General features: G+C 39.1%; 1 protein-coding gene across 1 annotated transcript in view; it reads left to right on the top strand.

Moving 5' to 3' along the window:
* tox (thymocyte selection-associated high mobility group box) overlaps positions 1–26,112 on the top strand; it is a 58,061-nt gene that overhangs the window by 25,429 nt on the left and 6,520 nt on the right. The window contains exons 2-6 of the mRNA XM_079452070.1: positions 8,657–8,722; positions 11,038–11,142; positions 17,850–18,089; positions 23,867–24,118; positions 25,161–25,391. Of these exons, the coding sequence (XP_079308196.1) occupies positions 8,657–8,722; positions 11,038–11,142; positions 17,850–18,089; positions 23,867–24,118; positions 25,161–25,391 (894 nt within the window). The remainder of the gene's footprint in view (positions 1–8,656; positions 8,723–11,037; positions 11,143–17,849; positions 18,090–23,866; positions 24,119–25,160; positions 25,392–26,112) is intronic.

Here is a 26,112-nt window from a genome sequence, read left to right as displayed (position 1 = left end):
GACAGCTCCCTGCCATGGAATCTAGAAACCTGCACATGCTCTAGAGCTCCAGTGTCTCGTGTGGCACCTTCTATCCAATAGGCTTTGTGTTTAGGTGAATATTTAACATCTGATTTTTCCGTGGGCTCCCAATCCTGGGTGGCTAACAGTGTTTTTGTAATCTTACCTAGCTCCCTGGCTTCATGGCTTGGGTGTAAGGCTAACGATATGTGAGGTGCTGCTGTGTCTGCCATCTCATACCACTTCAACTGCTCTTCTGTCAGCTTCACTGGAGCCATCACTCCTTCTTTACTCACAAAAATTCCAGCTCCCTCCAACACCCATCTGTCTCCCTCCACTTCCTGAAACATGTCTTCATAAATGGTTATGTCATTTCTGTCATAAAACAATGTACAATGCAATGGGTCTATGGGGGGTAAATAGATATCTAAATTTGAAATCCATGAACGGTATTTGTTATACAGTTCCATTGCTGTGCCCCACTGTGTATCATCATCTAATTTTACCCAGTATAGATCAGCTGCCTCCTCCTCCCCACACGAGGTCAGCATCCACTGGCTGTCTGTCGTATTACCTGATAGGGAACAGTTAATGGTTGTACCATCTGGAAATGTAACTATTACCCCTTCTGCTGAGCACAGAATGCTAGCCCCTAATTTTATTAATAAATCTCTACCCAAAAGAGGAATGGGAGCATTGCTGGAGAAAAGGAACGAGTGTGATAAGCATTGATTTGCCACTTCTACTTTAAATGGTTGTGTCATTTTTAAGCTTTCACTTCCCCCAGAGAACCCGGTGACTGTCACAATTTTGTCACTCAGATCAGATTGTTTTATGCCGCCTGTGACAGTCGAATAGGTGGCTCCGGTGTCCACCAGAGCTTTTAATGGTTTGTTGTTTACCATTAACGAAATGAGAGGTTCGGCCCTAGCCCTCATTTCGGTTCTCTGGGGGCCCCTTCAATAACTGCTCGCGCCATCCTCCGGGCCCGATGGCGGGAACATCGGCACCTGTAGGTTGGAGGGTGGTGGAGGGTATTGCCCCGGGTTGTATGGGGTTTGTGGTTCCCTGCCGCGACCACCGGCACCACCTCTTCGAGGACCCCATCCCTCCGCAGGTGGTCCGTTAAACTGACCTGAAAGCTGTGGACACTCTCTCATCCAGTGGCCTGCCTCACCACACACGTAACAATTTCCCTCGCCCTGCTGCCTCCCTCCATAAGACCCCCTCCCTCTATTACTACCCCTCCAATTGCTCCTTTGTCTATTTCCCCTCCCACCTGCTGCATGGGCGTCTGTACCATAGGGTGGGCCGTTATATTGGTAAGGGGGTGGCTGATAGGGTTGTTGTGGCATTTGCTTACTCTTTTTTGTCCCTCCCTCATTTTTTGCTTGTTCTAACTGTAGTTTTAGCAACTCTATTTTTATCTTTTCTAATTGTTCTTCCTCTTTTCCTGTTTTCTCTACAGCCCTATCTGTGTGGTGGACTAAATGCCTTTCCCATATTTCGTTACTAGCAATTGGAATGTCAGGGTTATTTTCCATTATTTGCTTAACACCACTAGGGGCACCTGCCATAACCGCTGCTCTGAATATGTCTCGTGTAATTGGGTTGGTTAAACTATTTTCTTCCACCATCTGTTCCCACTCAGCAGCGCACCTGAAATAATATGCTGCACCTGTCTCACCTGGTTTTATGCGAAACTTTATGTTTTGGTATACGGTGGGTGGCAATGGGTACAATCGACCGAGTGCCCTGCCCACCATTGTGATTACTTTTGAAAAATCAAGATCATTTGGATATTGTAATGTTTGGGCTTCGAGTTCAAAACTCCCCATCTGAGAGGCTGTCAAAATCTGACCCAACAGACACCTTATGTCACCCAAAGCCAAAACGGTACCATGACTCAAGGCCGTTAATTTACTTAACCACTTAGAGCCCCCTGATGTAATTGGAGGAAGTTTACTGGAAATAGCAGTCATGTCACTGTGTGACCAGGGCTGGTACTGCACCCCAGTGCTCTTTGCTAACAATGGGGCTTGTACGCCTGGATATAATTGATTACTATGATGACTCATTGCCTGCTCTCTCTGCTCTGGTACGTTAGGGGGGCAATGATCAATTGAAAAATTAGACAGCTGCTGCTCTTTTTCCCTTCCCCTAGTACGTTTTGCTATTGGCTCCTGATCCATCACCATCGTTCCCTTAATACATACTGTATGCATCGTGCCCTGGGCCTGACCTGTTGTTTCTATAGGGCCAGCTGCTCTACAACTTCCCCTTTCATCTTCACTTCCTACTCCGTTCTCACTACCATCACTTCCCTCTGGAAGTTCCATATTCTCAGCCATGTGGCGCATTGTCTCATTCACCTGAGCTCGTGCCGCATGTACCTGTTCTGTCACTACCTTGCCCAGATGTTGTACTTCCTGTCGAAGTTCTTCTAATTCTTTTAAATTACAGTCTAAAACTCCCTCTCGTACCTCAAGCACGACCTGTTGTTTGCTGTGAGTCGTATTTGGTGAGATGTAGGGGGGGGGCTGAGCAATAGGCGGGGCAAGAGACGGATACAATGGGCGGTACTGTTCAGGGGGCGGTGCTAGTGACTGGGTCTCTCTGTTTCCATCCTTCACTTTCAGTCTAACATCATCGTCTGTAGCTTTCCCTTCTTTCCTATGTCCAATAGGTGATATAGCTGTCGCCACGAGGGCAAGACGACCCCATTTTCTTAAATGTTTTTCTAAGTCACACCCTTTACTTTTATATCTACTTGCATTATACCATTTAATCGTTTTTTCATCACCTTTATGTCTGACTAACCTACAATGAGCCTTTTTCTCCATATTTCTTATTTTCGGGGCCAGGGGCACTTTGAATGTCTCTGCCTCTTTCGTCCATGCATAATTATCACACAATTCTAACCAACATTCCTGAGCTTCTCTTTGTCTCCCTTTTTTCTCTCTTGGTTCAGCCTGTGCTATCATCATCTCAGCGATACTCTGCCATTGCGCTAATACGGTCGGACATTCGTATTCATCACACTCCTTTTGAAACTCTGCCATTCTATTTATTTATTTACTTATATATATATGTATTCAATATAACTTTCCTACTAGTTCCTTTACGATCGTCTCCTTACACCAACTTAGATTATACACATACACAAGGCCTACACACACCACGTGCTGAATTTTCCGTTCACTTATGCATTCAACTAAACACCACGTCTAAATACTTTCATCCCCAATACCATTCATACAAAGTAAATAATTTACGGATTTCTTTCTCCGAAGGACTTTAACCTAACAGAATTTGTGATTCGCCGATCACGGGATTTCTTTCCCAATTAAACAGACTTTAATCTGTTATTAATTTATGGCTTTCTCGCCAAGGGACTCCAACCCGTAAACAGAGTTTAATCTGTTTTAATTCCAGGGACTCTAACCCTTATTAAACAGACTTTAACTGTTTTAAAAGAATCTTTTAAATCTGATTTTCCTTATTTCAATTTTACTCGTCTATTCATCGAGATGTTCATCAAATTTAACACAGAAATTTAGTATATCCAATAGCAGAATTCGAAATAACAGGTTTTCTGCTTACCTTTGTATTTTAGCCGGCCTTTTGTGTTAAATCTGAATCGTCTCGATATCTTTTTTTCCTCCCCCACGGGGTCCGCCGAAATGTGGCGCCAAAACTTCTCTTTGTCCTTCAAATCACGTCGTCGGGGTCACCAACTATCGGACTTTTGAATCTCGAGTCCTGCGTGTTCAAAATTTGAAGAAAAGTCAAAGAGATCGTTTTTCCCAATAAGTTTAAGTAGAATTTATTATCAGATGTAAAAGCTTCTTCCAGCTGGGGCTGTTCTCTCAACATACATATGAGACAAAACAACAGAACCCACACTTCTGGGTTACAAGTATTTATAAAGTATGTGACGTCGATTCTATCTTCGGGCTCCTCCCCTTCATCGGGCGGGCGTTGAATCCTCCGGAACCAATCACCTCGGGACATGTAAATCTGACTCCATTCTCCCCCAACCATTGGCTCCTGCAAAACATTTTGAAAATAGCCGGTCCTGCCGAGAGATGCGATTGACGCACACACACATACACTCACACACTTGTTATCTGAGACCCTGCTTCTGCATTCCTCAGAGCTCATGTTACACACTTCTGCCAGCTAGCTTTCAAGACAAAGAACCCAGCACAGCATGGACATACTCATATCATTATATTTAACAGTAAAAGAACAGTAAACATGAATTTATAATACATAAAACATCATAATCCCAATACCTCTGAAAAGCTCAGAAAGTAATACAGTGATGCTAGACTGCGCGGGCTGAAAGAAATTAAAATCTTGAATTTAATGATTCATTTCTAAATCTGTTAATAATTATTTCTGAGGCAACACCAAATAATTGATCCCATTTAGTATGTATTGTTTATACAGCATACATTCTCATTGTGTGTCCTTTAAAGAGACAGTTCACCCAACATTTTTAATTCTGTCAACATTTAGTCCCCCTCTTGTCATTTCAAAACTGTATGACTTTCTTTCTTCTGCATAGCACAAAATATATTTTTAAGAATGTTGGTAATCGAACAACGGCGGTACCCATTGACTTGCATTGGTTTTGTGTCCATACAATATCAGTCAATGTTTGTTCCTCTGTTGTTCGGCTACCAACAATCTTCAAAATATCTTCATTTGTGTCCTGCAGAAGAAAGAAAGTCAAACAGGTTTGAAATGACAAGAAGTAAACAAAATTTTTGGGTGAACTATCCCTTTAAAGCTGCTACGTGTAACTGTTGCTTCTCTGTCGCCATTTGCAGGTTTAACTTTTGTTCTTATTTATATGTGTGTTGAAAAAAAAACTGGCATTTCACGCGAAATCCTGACAGCTCAGATTATACAGTAAATCCCTATTTCAAGAACACTTCAAATATTTATTTTAACCAGAAAAGGTGTGGACGTAATTGCAACGTTAAGTACAGCACTATACAGTAACAGTGAATGAGCGAGACTTTTTAGACCTGTGTGTTTATTTGTGATTCAGTTTAAAAAGCATGTTTATTTTCTGGGGGTCTACTGTTTTAGTTGAAGTATAGCAAACAATATTAATATCTAGGTATGGACTTCCGTCCACGCTGACAGAAAGATGCAGATGTTTAACCAGGAACAGCTCATGTCATCTAATCATACACATGTTCATTAATTGAGGAGCCTTGTAACCATGCGGGAATCAAACGCAGCTTTTTTTAATGCCTCGATCTGATCGTGCGTCAACGCCGGGACCCTCCTGTGACACTAATTAGAATGAATTAACAGCGGAACCCTCGTAAGATAAATACAGGCATTAGCGAACGTACACATTTCTGGCCACAGTTCAGTCCCCGTGCGCTCTTTGGCCCGTAGGCCTTGTCGTTCTGAACCAGGGGAGTCGTTTAAGGATGAACAGTTTAATTACAGTGCTAATAAGTGTTGCCACAGTCATTCTAATATTATTCTGGGAGAATACTACCATGTCATTACCCTCCTCCCCCAGAGGAGAGCTTCCTATTAATCATAATGAGGAATTTGTTAGCATGTGGTCATGTCAGTTGGGATCAATTTCTTTTACCTAAGCTTCCTGTGAAACTGCCAGACGCTCGGGGTGGAGTGTGGATGGGATCGATTTACAGTCCCGCAGCTATTAGGCCCTGTTCTGTTTTTGTTGTTTTTGTTATTTGATAGCTCATTTGCATCGCCGCAGCAGCTGCCGAATGTACATCGTAGTCGTTTGTTGACCTACTCGCACAGATACCTTCTTTCTTTTCACACTGAACGTGTTGTTTATTTTGGGCAGCGGCTCATACTCGTGGCCATGTTGCTTGACGATAGATAGATTTGAATTTCTAAAAACAAGATAATGTCCTCAAATTGCTTATGAAATGAAGCTGTCCGAATCGATAATCACAATCTACACAGGTGTGGTTTTGTAAGACGCGAAAAACGTTGACGCAAAATGGTTGCCAGCATGCCACAAGATCGAGAAACGTGAATCCACGTGCATGTCAGGGTTTGTTCCTGAAAGCAGTTAGCACATTCGGGTGTAGGTGAGGGAGGCTGTTGGCCAACTGTTGCTAGATGGATTTGATGTCAGTTTGATGGGTTTAGCTCTGAGGTTTCACTTTTTCAACTAAAGGCCGCCTCACACTTTCCACTGGCACATTCATATGCAAATAGTGGCTGATAGAGGGTAAGAGCTAAGCAGATAGAACAGTGCACGGACACAGAGAGAGGGAGAGAGAGAGAGAGAGAGACATCTAAAAGGTCACAACATTGAAATCATAGAGAAAATCTTTATAAAAATGGATTTGATGTGGAGCTGCTGTTATAAATATCTGACTGCCATTTGAGTGAAATTAGAAATTGGGTTGTATTAAAGGTGTGTCTGTAACTAATTTTTTGTAGGATCTATTAACGGAAATGCAATAGAATATACACAACTATGTCTTCAGTAGTATATAAAGACCCTTACATAATGAAGCGTTATATTTTTATTACCTTAGAATGAGCAATTTCTATCTACACACACCGTTGGTCCTCTTGCATGGAATTCGTCATGTTGTTTCAACAGTAGCCCTAAACGGATAAACTACTCTCTAGAGTGTGTTTCATAAATATGTTATCTCCTTCAGCTAAGAAGCCAAAATGTGACGACATCTTAGTTCTCTGTCAGGCACTGTAGTTCTTCGAAGGGGGGAGAGGCGTTGGTTGCCATTCGCAACCTCACCACTAGATGCCACTACATTTCAGACACTAGACCTTTAATCAAGAAAATTATGAATATAGCTAGAAGCAAGCTTTTGTGTGGTTTTTAAGTTTCTAAAGATATTATTTACACATGCACATATGTATAGAAAGCACACACGTATAGACATACAGTATTAACCTTTTGTATATTGTTATTATTGTATAATTTTTCAATGAAACAATTTTCCAGATTGTCTTATAGTCTTGTGTAGGCTTTACTATGACATAAATAGTAGAAGACCATCGTATGTAAAGCATACAAAATTAGTCATTTATGTGGTTAGAATATTGCCTATGTAGGCAAATCGACACAGTCATTTAAAAAGAGAGCCATTATCATGAACTTACACCAATGAATGCAGCTTGGCTGAAAATGGAATGCTATGCTTTTATAATTTTTTAAAAACATTTTTCTCCCCTTTAATAGAATTTAGTGGCCTTGTGGCACCAGTTGTAATAGTGTTACAAAAAGAAGCACATCTCCTAGTTTCAGAATAGCCACATGTTAGATCAGCCTGATCACATTAATCACAATCAATAAGCTAGCATGAAATTAACTGTCATCCGTGCGCAAAAACCAATCAGATCGGCCCATCAACTCGCGCACTTAAAAGGTCGCAATGTGATAGGCTTTCATTAGGATTATTGCCATTTCATTTCCATAGAATTATCTCGAGCAGGCATAATGAAATGAGATGTGCTTCTCGGATGAACAGAAATATAAACATCCAGCCAATGACAGCCATCAGAAACGTGTCCCTAAGATCTCTCTCTCTCTCTTTATTTCTCTCTCCTCTCATTCCGTCTTTCGAAACACAATCAAACCTGTTCAGGACCTGAACTGAGAATACCTCTAATGGCAATTCCATATTCCCACATCCATCTCAGCAAAAATATACCTGATTTATACTTTTGATATTCCGTTTTCATGGATTTTAAGAATATATAAATTGGTAAATTTGTGTTTGTGAAGCAGACAGATCAGCAGAACTTGCAGTGTGTGTGTTGCTGAGTGGACTATAGCAGGCAGGCAGGCAGGCATTGTAGGCTGCTGTAATTTCCCAGGTGTGCTGCACAGATGGGTCATGAGCTTTAGCACACAGTTAACCTGCACTGACTCAGCTGAAGCTGTTTCGAGCATCTTCGATGTGTGAACACACGAGCTACACGTCTACTGTAAAACAAGCACGGCAGTCTGTACATGCCGAGGGAATAGGTGGGCTGTGGGTCAGGAAGGTTGTTGGTTCATGTTGTCAAAACAGGTAACATGCAGTGTCCGACACGACTAGTTAAGAAAAATGTAATTAAAAAATAAAATAAATATTTTCTTGAGGCAAATCCTGTGAACCTAAAGTATACTGGCCTGCAGTAGTTCACATACAAGCAGAAATAATACTCACTCAACAAAATGAGTCAAACATTTTTTTTTGATTTAGATCATCAGTCAAATGTGTCTCCATTTCATATTGATTCAGTGGTAAGCCGATCAAATAATGTCTCAAAATGTTGATTTAACAGCCTGCTGTTGGTTTACATGCGAGCCACCTGGGCCCGTCCTGCACCGCTCTATCCACGCATGGCTCTCTGTTATATTCCTCTGCTCACATTCACCCCCTCATCCGGCGATTTTAATTACCACTGTTCTAATTACATCAAATCACTGACATCTTCATCTGATACAGCAGAGACTTCAAAGACTAATTGTCAGTCTAAAGGTCTGTGTTCAGGGAAGAAAGCGTTCAACAAGAACACCATCCTCACGTTCAGCCTTGTTCCCCAGCTCGGATTATGTGTTAACCCAACATTTTTGACTGTTTATTTATTGTTTCTCCCCTTCTTCTCTTTCTATTTGCAGTACAACAGTGAAAACATGTTCATGAGTATGCCAGAGCCCAGCCAGGACTTTGTGCCAGGGAACCAGGTGGGTTAATTACTGCTCACTCCTTTTGTTTTAAATCGTAGTTAAACAAATTTAAGCCGGCACATCGCAAATTAGAGCCGCTATCAGTCACTACCGTAATCAGGGGCTATTATAACATGTAAACAAAGCGTTTAAGGCTTTGTCCCGGCTTAATGAAATGAAGCTTTAATGCATATTGTCGTAGCCTTTCATTTCCTGCATTTACACATTCATTAAAAACAAACTACACATCACACAAACAAGGTCTTTAAAAGGCAGAATGTGCAGCCCCTGAGCAACACTGCTCCAGTTAAGGCCGCTACTTACCGACAGAAGTTATTTAAGGATTCTTGATCTTGTTTTATTAACGAAAAAACCAAGATAAAAGCTTTTTTTTGTGTCAGTGACACCGCTAGAAAAGTTCATCAAATAGATGTTTAAAGATGGCTGTGTCTTTCTATAAAAAGCCTAGCTTGGTTCAATATTTAAAGTGAAACATGGACGTCAGTGCATTGAGGTCAAGGGTGAACGTGCCTGCTGGAGGAGAGCAGGTTGTCTTAAGGGACGTTTAACATGTTTGCCTAATGAATTAATGCTAGAGATTAATTAGTGCCCCTCAGGACACCTGACACGTTCTGCGGCATGGAAATGAATGTGGCAGGCGGGCGGTTTTACCACAGATCGTGTGCATGTATGTTTAGGCAAAACACCAGTTTTAATGCCTCACAAGACAAAGAGCAAAGAATAGAGTCCCTGAAAATTATTTCTGATAACAAGCTAAAGAAATAAGAAGTAAATGACATTAGCTGTCCAACCAGTATTATTTTGGGTTACCAGAAGAACCGTTACCGTGCTAAACTTAAATACGACAAAGTTACACGACCCATTGGACAAATTGTTTATTAAATACAATACAAGTGTTTATTTAATCAAATTAAATATGTATTAATTAAATGATTATTAATATAAATCAAATTAAATATTGATAGTTATATTATTAGCCACAAGCCAGACCGGAAGTTCATTTGGGGCCAGGCACCTGCGTGCAATGAAACGTCTACAAATAATGTTGCTGACCCATTTAAATATTACCTTCCCGCTTCTGTCATGGGCTGTTTGGGTTTTGCCTATTTTTATAAAAATCTTTGATCTGAACTATGTGCTTGTGCTCCATGAAATTTATCTGAGTTACGCTTTGACATTTCAAAACCTCAGATACAACCACACACAATAGGATTCAGAGACATTATACAAGAACTTATAAACGATATTTTAAAAGTGCCTTACCGCATACAATCAGAGCCCTAAATTCAATCTGTTTTGCGGATCACAGAGTTTGGCCTTTAACGTTATATACTGTACGTAGAGACTGTGAGATCCCGCTCGAAAATAACTCCCCCTTCCTCTCTCACTTCACAAGTCATAGAAGTGTTATGAATAATTATGCAAAAGTTAATTTAATAATGAAACACGTTTAAAAAAGCTGTCCATATGGGTTGGCAGCCTGCTTCAAACTTCTCCTGTCTTATGGTTTGACATTAGTAACGTTTAACAGGTCTCAGTTCTGCAGAAACGTGTGAAGGTGCAATTCACACCTTCCTCACACAAGTCGAAAACTGTATATTTAAATCTAATTGTGAACACATTCGCAGCAGTTTGACAAAGTTGCGTCTCTTTATTAACTGGCAGAAGTAGGTTGGGGCGAAGACCTGCCGTTTACATCATCTGCAAAAATGTTCCAATTATTAGATGTCAAATCGCATGTGTTTTATGCTCGCCACGTGATCATTTTATGTGGTTCCCTCCACTTCTAAAAGCTCTTAGATAAGCGTTCACAGTGGATTGTTATATAGAGAATCAGAAGGTATTACTGCGTAACCTCTAGGCTGTAGAAGCCTTGTAGTGTTATGGCTCTCAATCGTAAGTGGAAGAATAAATAAATTATATTCGAGTCATGTATTATTCAACGCTCCGTAGCAAATGCATTCAAGAGAATGTAAAGAAAAGTGCACTGAATTACAGGTCACTAGTTTGTTTCAAAGAGTTGATAGGGCTTTAAACAGGAAGGGCTGCACACTGTCTTATTCTGCCGCCCATTACACGGCTAGAAATTGATTTCAAATGTGCTTTCTGCATTCTGGATGCTCTGGTCAGTATGCTCACGCTGCATGTTTGCCTTAGATTTAATGCAGATGAAAGATACAATGTTAATGGAAAGCAGCGCAACACCCAGGAAAGCATGGCAAAGTGATGAAAGTTCAGTTGTATTGCATGTGTTGTCACTTCTTGTTTCTCTACTGTGTTGGTTGACCCCATGGCCTTGAATCCCACTGTAGTTCCGCGTACCTGCCAGTCCCAGCCAGACGCAGCACGGCAACAAACAGGCCAGCCACTGGAAAAGAGAGACCACCACACACACGGACGGCCCCCGTCTGACATGGGTAAATAGCCCCGCACCAGCCGGAAAATATTATTGTTTGTGTTTCATCTGTACCGTCCTGCATGCAGTCTTAAGAGTGATGTGTTTCCCTGCATCTTGCACTCCATTGTTGGGTAGATTGTGCGTTCTTTAACCATTAAACTCCACCTTCATGTCACATGTATGAATGGGATTGCTAGTCCCTTATATTGTCTTTAAAGCATTTGAAAGTTTTTGAATTCAAAAGAAAACGTTAAGTAAATTTAGAGCTTAAAACTTGAATATAGTACAAATGTAAAGCTTGTACTTCTGTTTTTTTTCTACAATGTTTTGTTTTACTATTTTGGATAGTGCATTCTTATTCTGTTACAAGAGAAGGTTAAAGGCCTAAATTTAAAAAGACTTTAACATTGTTGTTAAATAAACTATTTTCTAATATATTTATATATTATATTTGTTTATTATCTAAAATAATTTTATATGCATTGGAGTCTAGCATAAATAGTGCAAACGTCAGTCTCTACAGAACATTAGATATGTTTTCTGAATCTTGATGTTGAATTTGAAGTCAAAGAGTATGTTATACATCAACTTACTTCCTTTTGTCGTTGCTCTGCGGTCTCTATTTTGTGCAGTTTTTTTACTTCCTCCCATTTTGTTCTCTCTCTCTTTCTTCCTCTATCTTTCTTGACTTTCCTCTCTCCACGTTTCTCTCTGTTGGGAAAAGGTAATTACTTTTATTGGCAACAACAGTTGAATTCACCTTGACCTCGGTGTGTGGAGCGCAGCCACCGAGCTTTCTCTTGCTTTTAAACACACATTAACGGAATTAGACTGAAGTGTACCCATGTGCCTATTTTAAACTTCACACTCGAGAAGCTAAAACTAAACCTCAAATCTAGCTCCAGGCCTGAAGGCAAAACATGTTATGTAGAAGTCTGTCTTTTAATCTGCTTTATAATACAAAGCAAAGGATATCTGTAAATCAGACCAGGCAATTTGACCAGTTAGGGAGTTTTGGTCTTGTCTCAGAAACCAGTAGGTGGTTTCCTTCAAGTTAGCAAAAGGAGCATCATGGATGTGTTTGCAGAGATTCAACTTGTATTTTAGTAGTTGAGACATCTGAAGTGATGTGATGGTGATCCTGGTGCACAATTCAATTCAATTTTATTTATATAGCGCTTTTCACAATTTGCACAAGATCCGATACTGATGGAAAGAGAACACGTTGTCACAATTCCACATAAAATCACTTGATGAGGACTGCTTTCTGTTTTGTCTAGAGATATTTTTAGATTGAAACCAGGCATTTAAGGGGGACGTTTGAATGGCTTGTTAATCTGCTTTATAATTGGTTGCAGGTGGTATGGGGGGAGGAGAAATCAAATTCTAGAGAGTCTGATTGGACAAAAATTTGTTCAGTCGACGACGATTAACTAATATTTTTTTAAATTTGTCCAAAGATGTGTATATTGTGAGAAATGTGTATAAATGTGAGTTTTAGTGGTTGGATAAGGAATTTAGAATCTGAGCTGGTGAAGATGTGATTTGAAAATAAAATGAACGTGTTAAAATGGTGTTTAAAACAACAGTCTGTAACTTGTTTTGGTTGGAAAGAAACAAAAATCTGTTATTGAGCAACCTTACCCCGATTTGCAAAAGTAAACCTATAATAATGATTTATAATGTAAGCTGTCTTGTTGAGATTTTACAGTAAACATCGGTTCGTCATAGTTTGACATCAACCCATGTAAACATGTAAAGTATCTTTCAGTTTTATGTTTCAAACAGCGTTTTAAAAACTAGCGTTAATCCCACGGTTGAAATCTCTGGCTGTTTGCCATCACAACCCTCCTGTTAGCCCGACAACACTTTTAAAAACCTCATAGCGACTTAAAGTGACAAAACGTGATACTGTTCTCTATCCAAACAATCCAGAGATCTGCTTCTGCCTATTAGACATAACAATAATAACAGCCCTGCAAATCTCAAATCAATGAGATGTTAAAATACACAGAGCATTCAAAGAACAGAGCGGGTCTGCTGTCTGTCTGCTCATAGGTTCCTCGCTATCTCACCATCTCCTCTCATCCCCCCTCTTCCAACCCAAACCATGTGTTTCTTGGCTATTAAATAAAAGCCACATTTATTAGCCCAAAATTGTGGCGTGCTGAGCACATGTTGGCCCACAAGCGCTCTCTATCGCAGTTTATTTATTTTAATGCAGCAGCAAGATGAAGTGGTGTGTGCCAGCGATGCTAGATAAAGCCGACTACAGCATACACACACCGAACACTAAAAATATACACAGTTCTCATATTTCTGGACCGGCCTCAAAGGCACTGCTTCAGCGAGGAGTGAAAGCGCTCACTTTGACTCGCAGAGCGAGCAATATTCTTTAAACAGCCGTTGTTGTTTTTCAGCGCAAATTTGATAAGAGCGATGTTTAATATTTAATTTAGCTTTTGGGAGCCCGGTCCGTGTTATAGAATACGCGATCAAAGCGTATGTATACATATGCTCATGTAGCAAAAAATACGGCCATGTTATTTTTGTTTGTTTCTAAACAGAATGTATTTGCATAGTGGGATGGTTCAACGTGCATATGTGATGGGGACGCTGTCAGATTGTTGTGTTGGTTTATATACTGCAGAGGTGCTGGTGGAGGAGTCTCCATCCCTCTCCCCTCCCCCCAGATGTTGCAGAGATCTTGGGGGACCAGCAGAAAGTTGTGCATTTTAAACATGCATAAACTAACCTTGCACTCTCCCCTGGGACCGAAGAGGCCCGTTCTTACTTGTGTTTTTAGTGTATTTCAGATAGAGAAAAAAACGTTCTCTTGAGCCAAACTCAAATACTGTACAAATACGACATATTGAGAGAACGTTATGCCAGGTTTTGCTGCCTGAGTTTAGGGCTGAAATCATCTAGGGTTGTTTCTGCCGTAATATGCATTATTCAAGAAAATTGCATATTCATGCATGCATAAGCCTTAAGCTCATCAAAAGCATCTATGCAGAGCTTCTGGACAGGGAGTGGTGACTAGTGAGGTTTTTTATCCCAATCTGTATATCAGAGACATTCTCTGATGTCACGGCTCAGGTCAGTCAAGTAGACAGGAAAGCTTCACACGCCCTCCTGTCACCCCCATTAGACAAAGTAAAAATCTCCTACGAAATGCTTGACCTTGATGGTTGTTGCACAAGACAGACAAGCCCTTCTCCATTTATCCAGAAGCTCTCAACAGTAATCGGCAGCTCAGCAGGTTCGAGGTTGTTTTGGGGGCCCAGCCAAAGAATGTTGCATTCAAATGATCACCGCCCCTGGGTCCCAGAGGTATTCATTACAGGCTGAATTGCTTTCCTTGCCTCACTCTCGCAATCTCAGCCTAGATGGCAAATGAAAAGGCGGGTGGAAAAAAATGGGGCACCTTATTAAGTTTAACTACTGTAGCATTTAACCTGACATCTTCATTATTCAGAATTACATTATGAAAAAGCCGCCTCATCCGTGGGCATAGGTTACCGTTGTTTACGCTTCCTTTTGCTCTGCTTTGGCAATTTAATTGGTGGAAGGGCACGGCAACATGTCGGAGCGCCCCTTGTGCCACACGGAACTCTGGGTAATGATCCACAGCCCATACAGGAGTGATTATTTAAATTCACTTCAAAAACGCCCCGTAAATCGTATTTAAACAAAAAACAAGATCATTAGTCAGAAAAGTAACATTTTTCATAGTTAATGCAACAATGGTGGGTATCTCTTATCTCAAATGTGCACGTTTTCTCAACCACCTCATTCAGAGTCATATCTCAGTTTGCATGCGTTTCTTTTATAATGACTCGCCTGTCAAGATGGAAGGATAATCGACTATCTCCACTGAGATTTGAGAGCGAGGTAATTTAATGCGCAATTTCAGCTATTGAAGCATTTGTGCCACTCATCGCAAACACATGCTAAAAACACAAGTGTTCATATCGTTCCATTCTGTCTCATTTCTTTCCTTATTGTGAGTGTAGACTACATCAGATACTGATGACTGTTCACCCATTTCATGGTTTTCTCTCTCTGCTGTGAGGCTTTGATTGACTGCTGACTGTGATGTCGTCCATAGACAATGATTCCATACAGCACATCATGACCATCATCAGTAATTGATAGTAGATTTAAATGACTCTCCTGCTCATTTGCCATTCATCTCTCAGCAGTCCCATTACCCTTGTGCTATTTGACAGGCAATCACCTCGCTGCAAGATTTGTTGTCCGGTTGGAATGATGTCACACGAAATGGGCTAGGACCGGCACATTGCACATTTTAGAAGTTGTTGTTTCGCCTGCCATCGAAAAAAAAGGTTGCGTGTGTCGCAAAGGGGGTTGTTGGGAAACTATGTGTCATCCAAATTCTGAAGAATCAAAAGCGAGGTGAAGCCAAAAAAAAGTATTGTTGTATTAAAGTATTTATTGTTAAACGAAAAGCTTGACTACTAGAGAAAAGCGCACACTATTTGGTTGTCGATCTAGATTAGGGGTTGAACGTAGCTGTGATCTGAATGTAATTCTATTAAGAATAGTAAACACTGGACTGGAATGTAGAGATGTAGCATGGGTAATTTGTCACATTCTTGACTTACAATGTAAAGAGTTCATTTAGATTCTGTTCTTATTATGTTATTGAAATCGGCACTTTGTGACCCTGTTTTTTTTTTAGCTTGGTACAAAAATATTTCAATTACCACAGACACGACTATGGAAAGATAAATGAAGCATGTTTAAATGTCTCATCTTCAGTTGCTGTTCAGAGCTTGGAATTGGAAAAAAAGAATAACTGACTCATAGTGCAAAATTTCTTTATTTAGGAAGAAAATGTATTTATTCAGATAACCTAGAACGCTTTTGCAATGGGAAGTTAAATAAGTTGAGGTTATCTGATGGCACAGTGGTTTGCTACGTTTATACTCACTGTGTTTTAAGTCTATAAAGGAACGCATGTTTGCATTGCTCTTAATTTTTTGAACATTTTGTACTTTTTTGTCAGAGCCGCACACCACAGCACAGGGTTTTTGATTTCCTGTGTTGTGTTTCTTAGCTGCTTGTTTATACATCACAGTGTGACAAAAAAAAGGTGCAAGAACGACAAAGAAACCTTACAAATAACCCTATGATTTAGCCTCGACTTGAAGTAATTTATCTCTCATCCATTTTCTTATTTTCACCTTTAAATTTTTTTAAATGTCAAATATTTGTTAAATTTAAGTACATTATTTGCATTTATCGACAGCAATGCAGTCAAACAGTCGTCTTGTTTTATGTGATTTATTATTTTTTTTAATTTTGGCAGTAAAATCATTTCTCTAAGGGCTTTACTGTATGAATTATGCCAGCATATTTCCTGCAAACAAACGCAGACATCTGTGAAGCACAACACAATCAAATATGCAAATGAACATGATACATTGGCTTTTAGAGGCAGAAGTAGGAAGCTCATTAAAACGATTATTGCAATCCTTAAAAGTAACAGTTGGACCGTTATTTGAGTTGAGCTTGAATTTGGAAGCAATTTCATACCTAATTGCCTGTAGTTGGCTGTCTGACAGGTTCATTTAGTTTGCTGCAAATAAAAGCTATGTATTAGAGATAATAAAGGAGGCAAAAAGAAGAGCCCCTTTGAAGGTAAAAAGGAGAGGAATCATATGAGTCAGTTCGATTGGAATCGGAGGCGCATTTGCCGTTCTCTTTTTCTCGTGAAGTGTTTCGCTCTTAGACTTGAATTTAAACTATGGTTTTGGGCGGAGAGCACGGCTTCATATGTTCTCTGGTGTAGATAATAAACTTCATACATGCATTTGCGATCCACTCTCACAGCCTGCGGATAACTGTATATGTATATTTTTTCCACAGTATTTTACTCCAGGGGAGTGTTTACAGAATAATTCATGATTTTGCTTGGATTTGTACTGCCTTTCATCTGCTTATCTGCTTTACATCTTTTTCATCACAGTCTAAACTGACAAGGGCCAGAGGAGGGTGTACTGTATTACAGCAGGCAAAGCAAAACTTCACAGTCGGACCAAAGGGACCGTTCAGCTTTATAAAAGCAGCCTTTTGGTGTAGTTTAATGAGATTGATTGGCCATTTGGATATAAGTTTACTTCCTCAAGTGCTCAAATTGCATCAGTGTAAGGTGCTATGGCGTACTTTATTCAGTATTCTGTTTGCATAGTTGTGATTGGTCTCTTTTCTGTTATTGATACAGTGTGAATCATAGCCATCGCTTCAGCTGGAAAATATAGAACATCAAAGACCGTCGGTTTTTAGCGAGACTGCTGGAGAGATTTTTTGTTCATGTCATAACCCACCTTATTCTCTTATTTATAAGTATCAAATGGACAGCCTGTCCTTGTTCTTGCCTGCGGTAAACCCCCCATTGTGCCGTATTTCAAACTAACTGTTTGCAAAAGCCTTTTCTTACTGCCATTGGAGACACTCCACAAGACCGTTGCATTTCACCATCATTTGCTTTAAAAATTACAATGCACAATTTTTATCCCGGTGTTTTACTTACAAATAAAGGTACAGTACTGAGATGATAGTAGAATGAAATGAAATAATATCAATATAATTGTGGTTTTGTTCATGAGCATGCAGCCATCCAACTGTACATAAGGTGCATCGGTGTTGCATGAGATCACACGCAGTAACCTTTCTGTTCTGTTTTTCTGTTTAAATCAGCAGTCCTACCCAGTGCCCAGTCTTGGGGACGAAGACTACAACATCCCCCCTATCACTCCCCCCACCCTCCCCGAACACATGCTGGCACACTTGCCCGAATCTGAGTACCATACTCTTTGCCCCCCTGTCTCCCAGAATGGACTGCACCCCTTTCACCTGCAAGGAATGGACCTGACTGGCATGTCAGTCCCCAACATGTTGGGCCAAGATGGGGGCCTGCTCACCAACTCCCTCTCAGTGGTGAGTACCTGTGTGTTTTGTGTCTGGACCCGAAGCAATGGGGGATATTTTTCTGGTATAAAACGGATGAGAAAATAAATATGAGTTCAAATGTGATCAAGCAGGGGCTATGGATGTTTTAGTGAGCAGTAAGGTCAGTTAAAGTACAGGTCCACATTACACGCCTGCAGTCATCTTTACAGAGGATTTGATGACTAATTGTCCGAAAAGAAGATGACTATAAATAATATACAAACAAATGCCAAGAGCAAATAAAAGCTACACAAAAATCTACTTATCACGTTGGATTTCATTTTTGAAGTAATATAAAACAATCCATAATGACTTTTTTTAATATTGAATGGAATTTAAATGTGATATTATTATATTGTGTCAAGTAAAAGTTGTTTCATATTCCTTATAGCTGGAAATTGTGTAAACAAGACATCGAACCAAAACATAAATTAAAATAGAATCTAAAAACATAAAACCATATTGGGGACATTCCCTCCTCGTTTCAGGAGTCCGCACGCCACTGGTATGGAAATAGCTGTCATTCAACGTGACCAAGAATACAGAGTTTCTTTCTTTGTGGATGAAAATGCCATTGTGAGATTGACGTTTTACTGCGGAAAAAATACCACTGCACACGCTCTCCTTTGAGATGTCGCTAATGCATTTCTCATGACAGAATTACGCAACACCAAAGTCGTTTCAGTGCACAAACAATTATTTAATTGACACAAATGAAATACCTCAACAGAGATTATAAGAGGCTGAAGCGACATATAGAATGATTGAGATAGCGCACAGCAAATGAGAGCTAATGTGATTTAATGCACAGTGAAACAATGCCAAATTCCCTCTGGATTAAGTTAATTAGATATAATTTAGCATCAAGGCCCTCTTCCTAATGCCTTCTTGCCATATAGCTGTACTACATAGTTGAGCAGAAAATACACTTTTGAAGCATTGAGAAAATTTAATTAGAAGGATTACTACAGCCATGTATCAATTAATTATTTGATTTAAATTTATAAAAGATTATTATATATTATTTATTTTGCTCAAAGTAATTTTGTTACGTATTGTTTAATTAATAACGTATTTTTTAAATTATAATTAAACCCAGTTTTAGTACCTTACCTTATCTTTTTTAAATACTGTCCGAATCATTGTCACTTCTGAAGAAATGAAACCCAAACCTTAAATTTTGGTTAGGTGCAAGAAACCTCATTATGTGATCATGATACATATCTGGCGCTATTGATGTGACTAACTGTGGTTGGAGATGGATGGGAGATGTGCTGCTAATCTGATGTTTGAGTCATACTGAAACTTCACTTCATCTTTCACCTTTTGTTTTCCACACACTCCATGTTCACGGCTGAACCAAAATATTGAGTGTTCATTTCGTGCATGTTAAACCCCTGAACAGTGCTGCTATTATTGCTTTTTTATTTTGACCTTTGTTTCACCATGATAAGAATAGCACAAATGATTTATTCCGTTTCGAAAATGAACAAATAACGGTAAAATGACAATGCCACACTGTCCGCAACGGAAATAATAGTACAGCCAATATTTTCTTTTTCTTTGTTTGTAGAAACATCTTTACGTACCGTCATAGATAGTGCCCCTCTCAAACTTTAGCTTACCTAAACAAATAAAAATAAAAAATGCACACTGGTGGGTAAAAAACACAGAACGACATACACGCTGAAAGATATTGAGATTCACAAAGGCATTTGTTCTTTTCACCTTAATGTTCTCAGTGCTTGGAGAACATCCATTTAGAGCGGCTATGAATTATGGTTGCCAGGCAACGGGACAGAGAGCTTGTAGCTGCAGTGGAGAATGAAAGAGCTAGCTGATGGAATTAATTTTCTCTCAGCATTAGCCTGTTGGAGCTGCCTTCTCTGCTGGAACATAGAGTGCATTTATGGGTCTCTTACATTCTGCATTCATTTTATAGGTCTCCCAGCTTGCATTGTTTAGAGATAGTTAAGCGCTTTAAAATGTATTAGATTAAAAGGAAAATTATCTCGTAAGGTTGCCCTTCCTCATTGCATTAAAAAGAATGGAAATAAATGTAACAGAATAGCTAAATGGATCTCCCAGTCCCGAGGAATGGGGAAGGGCTCTTCGGTGCCGAACATAATCGGGCTGCCTTTTAAACATAATAATGTGAGAGATGAGATCTTATCGGGGCGTTCTGATGATTTGGGTGTTTCGCATAAAACGCAAATAATTTATTGGAAAGGCTCAGGTCAGTTTGATTTCCAGAAAACCGCACGTCCGCTTAAATAAGCACAAGTTGATGTGTGTAAAATGTGCAAATATAAACAGAGCTGACAAAGAAGGAGGGAGAGGGAGAGAGAGAGAGTGAGCAGTAAAGAGCAGTCACATCGTCCATCATCACAGCAAAAGCCACTAAATCCTCATCCAGCAGTGGCCTAAATAAAAAAAAGAATCCGTAATGGACATAAATCTCCATTTATTGTGAATTCGCTGCAAAGCCTTCAGTTTACAGCACTTTGCTTCGCACATCAAAACTAGAAGCACATTTAAAACATGGTGCAGGTTGACACTGCTATTAGATCGCTGGTGCGGAGATCATTTACTGTAAAATTGAAAGGAAGACACAATTAAAGATTCATTTCAATATTTGTTTTCCTTTAGATCAGGTCGTCCTTACTTGAGCAATGGATTTTTTAATATTATTATAATGATCATATTATATCTGTATTACTGTAACCTTGAGTGTAAGAAATACTTTAGGTGTGAAAATCACACCATTCTTCATTTTTCTTTAGAACATTCGAGACGTTAAAAGTGCAGCGTGACATAAAATGGCACAAGTTACTCCTATTAGTCTGCTTACACATACTGTAGATCATTTACAGTAAAGTTAAATGGAGAGACAGATATTTGCTTGCAGTTGTGTAAAATGTATCCATAGAGCAATTAAACCCTGGCATGTACAAATGACAGATGGTTTAATATGACTTCAAGCTTTTACATTCCGAATTACCTCACTTCTCATATGTACTCCTGCGTGTCATAAATATTGGGTGTTTTCCATCATGTAGACTTTGACAAGCTATTATTACCAAAACGCCAAAGCCATTTGGAAGTGGATTAACTCACGGGGAAAGAAGAGGAATAACTGAGACTATGCAAGTCTACAGTCATATTTCACATGCACTTCGCGTTTACATTCCTGCAATAGAAAAGTGGTGTGTTTTTTAGCTTACAAACACCTACAGTCTTACACAAGGACATGAAATACATACACCCTTATTCCACCACCTGAAAAGTCCTTATCATTGGCCTGTGGTTTTATTACCCTGCGCAAACAATTGGCTCTGATCTAGTCCAGTACTCAAGCTATTTATACCTTTTTAATGGAAACAGAAGGACATGAAAGTGCCCCTGAAGTGACAGCCAGAGTAAAGCAGATATTATTTTCTTTCCTTTAAAATGTCATTGGACTCCATAAAAAAGCTGGCTGGCTCTCTTTCATACATCTCTGTCCGACACTACGGAAGATAAGCATGCAAATAGACTTCTACTGTAAGTGTGATTACAATTTGCCCTGTGATTTAAAGGAAATTGATATCAAATGAGAATGACCTCCCTTGCAGCACGGTTCAGTGGATCTGATGAAAGCCCAGCCAGCCATTTGTTATTTAAAACTTAAAAAGTGCAGAACAGGCAACCTTTAGGGCTTTTGTGTGTGACCTCGTCACGTGACCTCTATTCATCCCAGGCAAGCCTTTGTCCTCTGTGTAGTGGAGATTAATGGTGAGCTCAGATGATAAATACCATCACTACTTCGCTCTGACAAACACGATAAAATATTTTCCAGCACATTTATGTTTTTTATATATATTTCTCATTGGGAAATTCTTATTGGATGTTAGAATCTCGTGAGTGGTCTGGCTGTGCCTCGATTAAACATTACGGGCTTGTATGCGATTTTGCTCTTTCTGTATGATGCTTTCTGTCGAAACGCTTCTAGGTTTTGTTTTACCAAGAAAAAGAAGGGTGACCTTTATCAGCGTGCGTGGTTTTTAACTTGAAGTGTAACTGACCACATTATCTTATTACCCAATTCATAACACAGAGGTGGGTATTGTCTGGTTAACGAGTGGAAAAAGTCCCCCAAAAACATACAGATGTTTGAAGAGAAATCGAGTGGGAGGATGTGTGCAATACTAAAAACACAGAGCGTATTGATGAGCTGTGTGTGAAGGTGGATGCATTTCATCGTAAAATGAAACTTCCTTCTGTCCATGAACATTGTAATTTCTTCAACCGTTTTCCATTGTGAACTTTTTCCAGCCGTTTCATGAGAACGTGACATTTTTATTAGTCAGTTTATGATTACTCAGTTTACCACTAAAGCCGCAACGATTGAACATTTTCCTGCCCGTTGCTGCGTAATGTCACGTCATTAGTCCGATCGACTCGACATCCTGGCACAAATAAAATTGTTTTCTCATATATATTAACGTCAGCTTTCGGATATACGTTGAATTTTCGTAAATTAGTGGTTTCTTCTACACGCTTTGTTCATCTTAAAAAAAATAACAACGAGAATAAACTGGGATAAGAAGGAAAATACATTTACTGAAAGTACAGTCAAATAAAAATTAAAATATTAAGTGACAAACTAATTAAATAACAATACTTTTGATATACATATTATATATCATATTTTAAAATATTCAACTCTGAATATTAAAATATAAAAAAATATGTTAAAATTAAAATAAAGTATTTTCATAGTATTTTTATATGTTACATTAAAGGCTACATTCAAACCAAAATATTATATCTGAATAATAGGAAACTTAAATTGTAAGCAGTTAATGTAAAAAGTTATTGTTGATTTTATTTTATGAATCATTTTATTACATTATCTTTTGTTTTGATTAAGGCTCCTTTATAATTATTAGCATATTCTTCAGTGCTCCCCCATTATAGACGCACAGTACCACGTTAGATTGATGCTATTTACGTGTGTTTAATTTGAGAGTCCAGTATGTCTTTTCAGTGTTCTGGTGGGGGAGTTAGAGTCACCTGGCCTTCAGGGAAATGCCCGTGTCCTTTAACCCCAAAGCTCCACCTGTCGGGTGTATTGTGCTCAACACAATGGTGGGCGTGGTCTACATTTAAGGTCACCTGTTGCTTCAGACAGTATCAGGTGACAGACTACAACAACAGGGCTTGTGCTTGTCGGAAGTGATTTCTCCGCCAGATACAGTGAAGGAAAGCAATGTTTTCTACACTCTACTCAACTTAACTCAAAGTTTATTTATCAAAGCCATTAAAATGGACCAAAGATAGATAGTTCATAGATAGTAAATAACGAAAAATACATAGAAACATAAAATACATAAAAACATAGGACTAAAAGAATCAATCATCGAATCACTCACAATTCTCAGACCTAATCAAACACCAAAAGCTTGATAAAATAAATAGGTCTTCAAGTCATTTTAAAAAATATCCAGGCTTGACTAGGATTTTAAAGATATTGGCGCCAAGTTCCAAAGTGCTGGAGACGCAACCGTAAAAACAAGATCACCACCACTAGCGTGACGATCTCGACTACAACCTAGTATTTATAACAACAAAACAATGAAATCTAAACCAGTCATATTGTATGGATGGATAAGTGCAAGCTTACTAACTTTAGAATTATCCTCTTATCTATGGCCTTGTGTAAAACAAACCTACAGGTTTTTTTTAAAGTACATTTTTGAAGAAAATTAACATTTATTTTCCAGATGCAGCAAATGGTGAATTCAGACTCCCGCTATGGTGGCCACCCTCAGGTGGAGGCGCTTAGACCCAGAGTCCAACCTGGCATGGGTCAGCAAGGTCAGCTGACCACTATCAACCAATCACAGCTCAATACCCAGTTGGGGTTGAACAGCAACAACGGCACCCATGGCTCCCCATCTCCACCAGAGAGCAAGTCAGCCACACCTTCCCCCTCCAGCTCAGTGCACGAGGACGATGCAGATGATTCTGCCAAGGTGAGAGAGGAAGACTGTTGCAGATTCTATGATCTCACGAATATAAAAGCTTATCTTCGCCTCGCACTCAGACACAGTTTTATGCACCTTGGCAAAATACAGTGTATTTAAAGGAATGAGTCAGTGCTGACCTTTCACTAACCTGTATTGCCATGTTTCCTCATACATAGATTTGCTAAGACACTGATCTGCCTCAAGTGTGTTCTTACAACCCAAATACAGCTCATTTTCTCAAAGTATTCACATTTTCATGAATAAAAAAATACCATTTATGCACACTGCCAAGATATTTCTTGTTTCTAATGCAGGGAAAAGAGATTGACTTTAAAATGCCAAAAGCTGTTAACATACAGGATTATATCTCAATTTGGAGTCCCCTAAAGACCACTTCTGAAAATGTCAGCGTTTCAGTTTTTAACCACTGCAAAAACGTATGAACAGAATGCATCCAACAGAACATGTATAAACGAATTAAAATTTTACACAAATATTTTTAAGATTTGATTAAATATGTAAGATTTAAAAAATAAAATAAAAAATTAAACCAGAAGTGCTCCTGGACCACTGTTTACATCTCCATCAAATATCTGGAAATAAAAAAATATTACATGAGGTAGAAAATGTCATTTTACTTAATGTACTTTAAAAATACTATGAAAATGATATATACAAAAATATATCAAATATACTTGAATTTTTCATGGTATTTTAGCACTTGCGTTTGTGTAAGTATAAACAAATTCAAATGTAAAGTGTACGATTGTGTTTATCTCAGTAATTCATGATAAAGAAATTGTGTTAATAAATAATTTATAAAAAATGGTTCACCAATTGAAAACAATTACAAGCATCATAGCCAGGGCACAATGCATTATTTATATACAAATAACGTATGCAAGTCAATAAAAGTTGAAAAGTAGCTCCAAGCACTGAAGATAAGACTCGCAAACTAGCTTTATGATGATTCATTCATAAACCTTTTATTATAGCTTAATCTAATTGGATATCTATTGTTTGCTATAATGAGCTTGTCTGCTTCCAGATCAATGGGGCAGAGAAAAGAGCAGCCACAGACATGGCCAAGAAGCCCAAAACCCCCAAGAAGAAGAAGAAGAAAGACCCCAACGAGCCTCAGAAGCCCGTGTCAGCATACGCCTTGTTCTTCAGAGACACACAGGCAGCAATTAAAGGCCAAAATCCCAACGCCACATTTGGAGAGGTTTCCAAAATAGTGGCCTCAATGTGGGACGGTCTGGGAGAGGAACAGAAACAGGTGACTTTCTCTTTAAACCACACAACTCACATGCACATGTAAACAAGTTGATTTATCTCGCTACGATCTTGCGGCTGACTCATAAAGGTAAAGTGCTGTGTGTTTCTATACACACAAATCTATACACATAGCTCTTTACACAGGTACAGTACATGTTTTTTTATCTAAGCTTTCATCTACAGTATACAAAAGTATATTCACATAATGATTTGTTATTACAGCAGATGTGATGACACGCATATCTTGGTCAGAATGGTTGCTGATTTCCATAATAACATAATCTTTGCTCTGCCTATTGCGGTCTAACATCAAGTGTGCTTGTACGTGTAGAGGAAGTCTTAACAAAGCCAGGTGTGAAAACAGTGCAATATGTGAGAGAGCATGTAAGACCAAAGCCTTGTGCGGTCTGGTACGATTTAGATCACCGTTTCAGGACATATTTAGCACGAATACCATTCTGCATGTCATATTCCGTTTGGTTTTCAATCACAGCCGAATTACACAACAGTAATGTTTTGCAGATTTGTTTCTAGGGGGAGTTTGCATGGCTTAAGTGCCTCGAAGCATTTAAAATATAAAACGTACTAAAAATGTTGCCGTGAACTCATCTATTGTTCATTAAGTTACACATTCATTTGCTGTCAAATAACAACTGCTTTGATATCTGCAGTGCGTTTAAACTAAAGTAGGAACCAAAGTGTATATCAAAATGTAATATTGG

This window comes from Barbatula barbatula (assembly GCF_947034865.1).
Source record: "Barbatula barbatula genome assembly, chromosome: 3".
Lineage (NCBI taxonomy): Eukaryota > Metazoa > Chordata > Actinopteri > Cypriniformes > Nemacheilidae > Barbatula > Barbatula barbatula.
The sequence above is the reverse complement of the archived record's forward strand: the minus strand, read 5'-3'. Positions and strand labels throughout refer to the sequence as shown.